At 35.6% G+C, this 9,566-nt stretch overlaps 1 protein-coding gene across 8 annotated transcripts in view; it reads right to left on the reverse strand.

The window, feature by feature from the left end:
- LOC108248636 (abl interactor 2-like) overlaps window positions 1-9,566 on the reverse strand; it is an 82,128-nt gene that overhangs the window by 24,124 nt on the left and 48,438 nt on the right. For 4 of the 8 annotated variants that reach the window (XM_037976062.1, XM_037976064.1, XM_037976066.1 and 1 more), the window contains exons 3-6: window positions 8,344-8,520; window positions 7,236-7,253; window positions 6,079-6,188; window positions 2,113-2,265 (exon numbers count right to left, since the gene is read on the reverse strand). In XM_037976062.1, the coding sequence (XP_037831990.1) occupies window positions 2,113-2,265; window positions 6,079-6,188; window positions 7,236-7,253; window positions 8,344-8,520 (458 nt within the window). The remainder of the gene's footprint in view (window positions 1-2,112; window positions 2,266-6,078; window positions 6,189-7,235; window positions 7,254-8,343; window positions 8,521-9,566) is intronic. The other 4 variants (XM_037976063.1, XM_037976067.1, XM_037976070.1 and 1 more) reach the window with 2 other exon arrangements.

Raw genomic sequence — 9,566 nt, forward strand, 5'->3', positions numbered from 1 at the left:
TCCACGAAATACAATAGGCCTTCGCAGCGCTGTCGCTGCTCGGGCCTAATAACAACTGTAAGACAAGAGAGAAGAGGACAGTGGAGTGATGAAGATGAGATGCCTGTAGAGAAACAGCAGCGCGTTTGGTTAATGACAGCAAAGAAGCAATAAAACAATAAATATTTGGAGAAAACAACAACAAAACAGTCCAAATAAAATTTTAAATTGACAGTAACAAAGGTGCTAAATGAATGGAAAAGAGTTTACAAGTGTTTGAAGTAGAGCTGTAATTTGACAACATTTGCATTTAGTAAACAAAGTTGATTGAGATACAAAAAAATGTTAGAAACAGTGTTTAAATAAGAAAGGACAGCAATTCAGTCAAAATATGAAACCCTTGCACAACATTGGACTTGTGCTTCTACTTGAAATGTCAAACCAAAGCAGGTAATTTCAATTTTCTTATGAGCTAAATCAAAACATACTATGACAAATTGTAACTAACACGCTAAATACGTGTCTGTTTTAATTTTGTTATCACCCACACCAAATTTTATTAGGAGCAAAAATATTTTCTTCATTTGTCTAGAAATACTTAAAATTTTTAAAATGGCAAACTGTAGCTAAAAGAAACAGCAACAAATCTACAGACATACACTAAAAAAAGATGAGTGGAAGCAGAGCATTCATACTGTGTGTCCTCTGTGCTCTCGCAGGGCTGGAGCTTAACAAAATAACCTCTGGTGTTAGAGCCACTTGGAAAAAAAAAGTATATGCATATGTTTACCAATTAGGTTACATTGTTTAGTGCAGAAATAGTGTCAAAAACTGATTATGGTTGAAACTAAAAATCAACCTTGAGTATCACTGCTTCACAGAACCAGAGGCTAAACACGAAGGCAACAGCAGGTTTTAGACAAAGTGAGAAGCAGAGCGATGGGAGATCAAGCCAAAGAAAACAATGAAGTCTAGACAGAGATGAGGAACCCATGAGCAAACATTTAAGGAAAAAATATTAATAATGCTAGAAAAAGTGTAAAACAACTTGTATAAAGTTCTGTCCATCCACTTACTGGCACCTGTAAAAATGTCTGAAAAGGTGTACAGGGTTTCCCCCAGCGTATTATAAGCCTGGTGGGCCGCCAGGCTAAGCTCTGCTTGTTTATCATAAATTGGTAATTTTTTATACACGTTTTTTTAACCAAAAATGGTTTTGTACTTAGTGAAAATATTAAAATGCTGGTGGTAATTTATCCTTGTTTACCAGGAAAATGATGCTATTGAATTCAGCATTAGATATGTTTTGTTTTGTTGTTACATGTAGTGATCCAACATGCAGCCTGTGCCACAAAAAGCACAGTACCATATCTTTCTGATTTTCAGAGTTCTCTGTTGTTATTTATTGGCCTTGACGTGAGAACTGTGTTGGTGTCTTGTTTGCACTTTTTCATTTATGTTAATTTAATTTATTTGTAAATGTGACTTAAATTAGGATTCAAATGAAATGCAATCAATTATTTATTATTATTTATTTTAATTGTATTTTTCTTGTTTAAAAAAGTATTTCAAAAGTGACTTTTTGTAAAACTGTAGTTGTGTAAATATTTGACACAAATATCTTACAATATCACATATCACTTATTTTCAACTTTCCTGTTAACTTTAATCTTTTTTTTTTTTTTTTACTAAATCATGGTCGTAGTTTAAAAATGTTGGACATTTTCAATTTTTTTTTAAAATTCTTTAACATAGTACATGTTCCACTGTGTCTGGAAATGAGCCTCGAGCTAATCCAAAATGTTTGCTCATTGTTCAGTAAAATTGTCAAAGAAAGAACTGAGTCATAAACCTTATATTCAACACATCTGTCAATTTAGTTTGGGAAGAAATTAACAAACATTTTACATCTCTAATGGCATTCAAAACAAAAAAACATATAAAAGCAATGAGTTCAACAGTTTCTAAATTTCTAGTTCTCAGTTTGTTATGTAGATGCGTTGAATATTGAGTTGTTTTAGTTAAAAAAAAAAAACTAAACTAAAGTTGCAGCCATGTTAGATGAATGGGGACAAGAACAGAAAGCTCAGAAATCCCACCATGGCAGCCATGTTTCCATGCTGACCCCACTACCTGTATGTTCGGGGTCGATGGTTCAGTGTGGCGGTCCGGGCCGGACTTGGAAGCTGTCCGGCTGCTGTATTGTTTCTGGTTGGGCTGGAGACATAATCATTAGGCACCACAGGGGGGCGCACCGGTTCCAGTGTCCTGTAGGGGGAGTTCTTCCTGCGCATGCAACATGTAAGGGGGGAGATCAGGGTTTACACAAGACGACAAACATGGTTCTGAAGATCTAGCCTAAGGTACACACTTGCTTTTAAAAAACTGACTTAATTAACAATTTTGGACCAGGTTATAACAAATAAATAAAAATGTGTAAATCTTAAACACCATTTGATAACAAGCTGGGGTGTTTTTTTTTAAACATGCTATGAAAAAGCCAGAAGGGGGCGCTGCAGAACCATCAGCGTAGTCCAGTATTAATTATCAACCCTGAAATGTATTAAAAAAGTTAAAATAAATATTAAGCCATAATAAAACATTTATATCTACAATAATAATAATAATAATAATAATAATAATAATAATAGGTATAAATTGTAATATCTGTAAGACAAACTAAAGCAACATGATTAAAATGTAATTCCATATTCTTTTTTTTTCTGGGTTTTGTCTTCTTGTTGCAGGAAAAGTGGAAGCTGTTAAGGTCATGTCTAAAGGTCAGGTTGTATTTTTAGAGAATATTAACTCATCCAGCATCACAAAACTGTAAAAAATAGAACACATAAATGTCTTTAAAAAGTCAGACTAAACACAAAGAAACACACTCATAATGAAGATTTCTCCCAGAATAAAAACCAAAAATGTTGGGTAAGCATAAAAATAAATCCACAAAATAAACAAACACAACACAATACCATACTGAGAACACAGACTATGAAAAACTTGCTAAAATATAAACTAAATATTGTGTAGATAAATATTCTCTTTTTCATTTTTTGGTAAATCAGATGAAAAATGAATACCAGCAGTTTTGAAAAGATCTTGAAAGTAGTAATTTGAAAGCATTCAACACAGTTCCCTCTTAATAATTTATGTTGTAATTATAATATCTGCTAACATTACGTGCTGCTGATTCCTTTCTTTAATCCTATTCTTCATCTGGTTTAATGTACCAACAGATGGCAGCTATTTCTATATTAGTTTAAATCAGAAAAAAGTAACAATAACAGGTGAGGATTCAAAGCAGCTATTTTCAGTCACATTTAAGTATAAAGGTAGACATTTATATTCAGTTTGTCATTAGTTTCATAAATTGTTTAGAAATAAAATACTGTAAAATTCCCAACCAAACAATGCTTTCAACAGGACCCAAAGATAAAGAGAAACTGAAAACTGATTATGAATGTTCCTCTGAATTATTGATTTGTAGAAATGTGTGTGTTTTGTCAGAGAGTCTGTTGTTTGCTGCATGATGCCAATTCTGCTGTGTATTTGTCCATCATCTCTCTATGTCCATTTGTGTTACGGGTGTGTGTGTCTGTGTGCGTGTCTGTGTAGTTAGGCACAGTTGGCTCGTTAACCACAGCTTAGTTCCAACCAACTGCTAAGCTGCTTCTGTTCATCTTCTCTAGAAACACAAACACTTTGGTTTGAATGTAAAAACTTTTTGCGGAAATGAGTCAGAAATTAGTCATAGTTATGTGGTCATGTATCATTGATATTCTTTTAAAATGAGAATGTAACATTGTGAAACAGACTTATTTTGAGAATATTGCATTGAGGCTTATTCTAGTTGTTGATGGGTATACTTTAGAGAAAATAATCCTCCCATGCTGTTGTTTCAGGGTACAACAGCCGGCTGAACAGCAGGTTACAGGAAGTGGGAAGAAACCAACAAAGACAACAGGAAGGCTACATAGTCCAAGGCCAGATGGCTCTGTTTAGTTTGTCTCCTTGGCTGTATGCACATTAGTATACTACTACAGTAATAATCAGGTAAGTATTGTGCTTCAACATCAGAGTTTCTTTAGGTAAAGTGTATAAATAGCAGATGTATCCCAATACTGTGAATCTGAAGTCAGCAGTTGTTTAAAACTAAGGAAACTCATTTCAAGCTTAAAGATGTACAAATTCTAGTTTTACTTTGTCATTACATTTTCTGGACCCAAGAACAGCTGAGTTCACACACAGTCTATAGGTTCAGTTTGTGCAACTGTCTGACACAAAAGAGAGGTGGTGAAAAAATCTACAATACATCCTCCAACAGCTGTGAAAAAACCTGAGAAAAAACCTGTTGATTTGTATTGTAAAAATATGCTCTCCTGGTAGCCCTGATCTGAGCAGTTTGCCCATCAGTAGGTTTCAGCAGTCAGACAATCAGACAATACTGCAGGCACACATCAAGACTTTGCACACCTGTCTAAATTACAAAGCCCTCACAAAGGAAGAAGTGTGCCTCAAACTGCATTGCTAACAAAAACAGTATCTCGTTGCGCTGGTGCAGTTTGCCCACATTTAAATGAGACATTGGGCATGTATTCAAAGGAAAACTCACTCATATTTCTGTAAATTAATCCCAGGGAAAAAAGCACATGATTCTCAAAGCTCAGTGCTGTTTGTAAAATGCATTTAGCATCATATATTTACCATCTCCTGAGAGCTGGTGGTAATTTCATCTCTGGAGAAGAAACTGAAGAAGAGGAGCAACCAGCTAGACTGCCTTCACAAAAGCAGGGCAGACATAAGAGATAAGGTATAATTCATTTTCCCTTCTGACAATGAGTCTCAATCATTGTTGCATCTACAAATAAACTGTGTAAATAAACAAATAAACAAGTGTGTGAAAATACCTTTGTTGCCATTTTAAATTTAGAATAAAAAAACCCTTAGGTATTTATGGGATAATTATTGCAGGAACCGCCTTGACTACTGTGCAGCTCTCCCAGTCTGCAGTCGCACTGAGGATGAGAGGGGATCTGACCCTTACTATTGGAAGACAGTAATTATTGCCATTTGCATTGTGAATATGACTGAGACGGAGCAGACGGTGAGTGCAAATAATAAGAAAAAACTGAGGCAAAAGCCATTTGCTTCACATTTTTTGTGAATGTGGGCCTCAGTATTTTATAAGTCTTTCACAAACGCTTCTAAACCAAAATGAAACACAACAAAATGTTCCTGAACACATAAGGGGTAAAATTATTCAACTTATTAATTACAGTAAGGAGATGATACATGCATTGCTGGTTAGAAACGAGGCTCTCAATTCAGTGTCTAATTGTTTGTGTAAGACTGTGAAACTGGACAGGCATGGCATTATTAAATAGCAACTTTTAGACTTTTTTCCTCACCTATAATGTTGTTTTTCACTGATGAATTGCTTTTACAATTTTAACAATTGCAGAGAGAGCACAGAAAGAACAGTGTACAAAGAGAGCGCTGGAAGTCACCATAAAGGGTCAGAGGAGAAACATTTTCAGAAACAAACAAGTGGTGATACAGTTAAAGAGAAATAACAAAAGAGGAAAGGAGTGTAAAAAAGAAGACAATGAAAAAGAAAAAGGGGAGTTAAACAGTGATGAAGATAAAGAAGGAGAAAGAAGGAGGCATACAGCTGGGTGACCTAGATGTTGGAGGGGAGAGAACAACAACAAGCCTTCACAACTGATGACGTTATACCTCAGAGCCTTGCATTTCAGTATGTGTGTGTGTGTGTATGCGTGCGTGTGTGCACCAGGGAGGGTATGCTGGGTCAAATCTGGAATAGGCTCGCCGCAGGACCCCTTGACACAAACCGTAGCCCCTTCACAGGCCACTTATTATAGACTGCAACATGTGTCAATCTGTAAAGCAGATCTGTCTCCCATACCATTCATGTTTATAAAAAGTCACATATATCTCACATTATTCAGATGTGTTTCATCAAGTAAATCACATAAAACCATCACAAAATAATCAGACCTTCAAGTACAAATTACAGTAAATGTTACACAAAGAAAACATACAGCAGATATATCAGGATGTAATGGTACCTACCCTAAAATCCCTTTGCCTGCCCTTGGAGGACTGGGTGGTTTCTGGGTGGGGGGGTTGGATCGGGACAGACTCCCTCCTAGTTTCATATTCTGCTGCATGTTTCCATTCACCTATGGAAACAAATACAAAATACTAATGAGTTAAGATTGATTCCATAAAAAAAAAAAAAAAAACCAACACGATGAGCAAAGTACATGAGCCAAAACATTATGACCATTCTTAAAAAAACCCTGCAGATCATTTGTAACTCCAGCCTGTAAAAGTTCTGACAGTGTCCCATGGAACGAACACAAACACGCATACATATATATATATATATCTATCTATATATATATATATATATATATATATTTGAACCCAGGCTGCACAGCAATCTAAAATTCTATGTAACTAAAGTGTATCGCAGTGTAAAGATTTATAAAATAGAGTTTGCATTAAATGTTATGAAACTTTTGCGACATGAGCTATTGTAAAACAGTAGCAATTCACGTTGTCCTTGACTGGCTTTAGATTAGTTGTTAACTTGTCAATCTGTCCAGAATTAAACTCTATTTCTCCAAACTGAGGTTACTCAAAGAGCTATTTTAAAAAGTAAGATATGAATTGCTCATAATATTTTTGCAGGACCTCACTTCAAAACTGCCTAAATGTCCTTTTAAAATATTAAAAGTCTGGATTTCCGAACACAAGTATCCTCTTCTTTTATGACCATTCTGAGACGTTTACATATGACAGTGAAATTTCTAGTATCATAATAAAAGCAGGTGTTGGCTCAAAAGGATCAACAGAAGATGTTTTTTTTTTATCTAATTCACAGCTTTTTTCTACAGTCGTTTAAACTACAAAACGCACAGTAAATAAAACAATGCAGTAGTGTTTGTATCTCAGCACCACAAACTGTTTGTCTTCAGCAACAGAGAGCATACTGATAAAAAGTTCTGGAATACAATCTGCTTAAATTATATTCAGCTAACCACACAGTGAGGTTAAAGTAGCAATCACTAAGGTCTGATATATGCACACAAATATATGCTTCCATCTAATCAATATGAAGAAAAACACTACATTGTTGCTTTGGTGACCCCTCCACCACCATCAGTTTGACACATCAGATACACTTTTTGCATACTGTGTGTAGGTGTGTTGTGCAGCCTTACCTTGAACCTCATCAACCACTTAACACATCAATGAAAGCAGATGCAACAGGAAGAAGGAGAGACAGCAGAAAATTGTATCTAAAGGTTAGTGACAGAGAAACAGCATCATGCAACTCTCACCAGCTATAAGAGACACCAAACAGAAGTGGTAAGGCATAAAGAGAAACAAAGATAAAGACAAGCTGAGATAATGGCAGACAAAACAGATGAGCATTCAGAGTTTGGTCAAAGTATGTCATGTAGCACAAGCATACTGTGCATTTAAATAAATTACTGTCAGAGATAATTAAAGCTATGTGTCCTACAGAGCTCAAGTGCATACTTTACATATTTAGTGGCATGAAGTGACTATAATAACACTCAATTATCCACACAAATCAAACACTGATAGGATACAATTATCATGTGTTTTAACTATTTTCCTGTTATAAATATAAACTGTTTTTTCAATCTTTTTTATGGGCTGTCTTCCATTTTAAACATTCTCAGTGAAACAGAAATTTATTAAAACATAATTGCCGCCATCTCAAGTTAATAGTGCTGGACAGATTATGGATCACATTTTATACATACAGTATATATATATATTTAGACAAATGAAGTTACAGCTGGACATGACCCCAGAAGTGCTACATGTGGCTGCTGCAAGATTCTATGAAATAGTGTTCGCTTGAGTCGCAACAAAATTTAAGATTAGGGTTGTTCTAAGATGGAAGCATTTCCCTTTGGTCTTAGCTGTGTTCACACTAGCTGTTAGCTCATCAGTCCTGTCCACATTACTGCAGTTTTTTTTTCAACCTCACTTTTTTTCTGTTTATGTTGTTTTTCCTCTTCCACACGTTTTCAAAAATATACTTCAAAAATATAGAAAGTGTTTTTATTATTAAATTATCTGTTTTTCTTACCAAAAGCTCTGTGTGTGGATGTATCTAGAGTAATGTGGCCATGGCCTAAAACTTTATTTCTCCAAAGTAAGGTAATTCAACTAACTACAGGTAAGATATTATTATTTATAACTTTTATCCAGAAAACAAATTCAAAATGGCCAAACTATTCCTTTAAGCTTACAAACCATCTTCTTTAAAAAAAAAAAAAAAAATTCACTTACCTTGACTCCATGTCCAGTATCATCCATCATACTGTAGTCAATAGGCTTCCTGATGTAGCGTACAGGCCTCTCTGGATTGGCCGGAGCAATGATTTTATGAGCTCGAGATGTGTTTTTGTTGGTGGTCAGAATGCCAATCTCCCGCCTCGCCACCTTCTCCTTGTGAATGTCAACTGTCTGGTCAGGAAAAAGAAAAGCAGAGAGTGACAAACTGATGAGCTTTACATCACAACTAACTTCACAGCAGAAAAAAATACCTTACCAATAAATTAAAACCTCTGCAGATCAAGTTAATGAAAGGTGAACCCCAAATCCACAAAGTGCAGCTTGCTGAGAAAGCTAGAAAATCACTAACACACAATGTAATATGTTTTACAATGTTCCACTAATCTGATTTGAATTCACAGTAGCATTACCAACAGTTCTATGCAAGTCTTTGATCTCTCAATTTTTTATATTTTCCTTTAAAGTAGAAAAACGTTTTGTGTCCTTCTTAAGTGGTCTTGATCAACAGTTCTCCAGGCTTTTTAAAAGGTAATTTCTTAGGACTTTGGGTGCTTTTCCACTCATTGTCAGTCCAGTGCCTGACCATTTTAAGAAGAATGATTTTTTTTTGCTAAGTCCCTTAACTCTGACTTATTGTCAGGCAGTGGGGAAACGGAGATGAACCCAGAGTACAAACTCATTTTTAATAAAACTAATTTATTAAAATAAAACAAACAAAAACAAAAAGGCTGACGTGGCAGCAAAAACTGAAACTAAGTGCAAACATGAAAAAAACAAAGCGTGGAGCAAAAAACATGGAGCAAGCCAAAACAGCAGGGAACCAAGAACAATGAACCAGCAAAGTGTGGAGGAGATGACCAGGGTTTCAAAACACAGGAGGTGATTAGGAAAGTGGGCACGGGTGGAATGATTACCAGAACTTGGGGCAGGTGTAAGTGGGGATGGCAGGTAGACAAATGCATGACAGAAGAGGAGTGGATAGTGGGTAGTGATCGGGGGCAGACTGGGCAGAAATACGGATTTCAAACAAAGGCGGTTGGATTTGATTTTGGTGGATTGCATAAGCCAGGGGTGTCAAACCCAGTGACGCAAGGGGGCCAAAAATAAAAATTTGGTCCGAGCCAAGGGCCAATCACGATCAATATTTATTTAAAAAATTACCTAAATTAACCTTGGTTTTAGATGTATTATGTCAAATCATTCATATAGAAATATCA

Source organism: Kryptolebias marmoratus, linkage group LG6, assembly GCF_001649575.2.
Source record: "Kryptolebias marmoratus isolate JLee-2015 linkage group LG6, ASM164957v2, whole genome shotgun sequence".
Taxonomy (NCBI): Eukaryota; Metazoa; Chordata; class Actinopteri; order Cyprinodontiformes; family Rivulidae; genus Kryptolebias; species Kryptolebias marmoratus.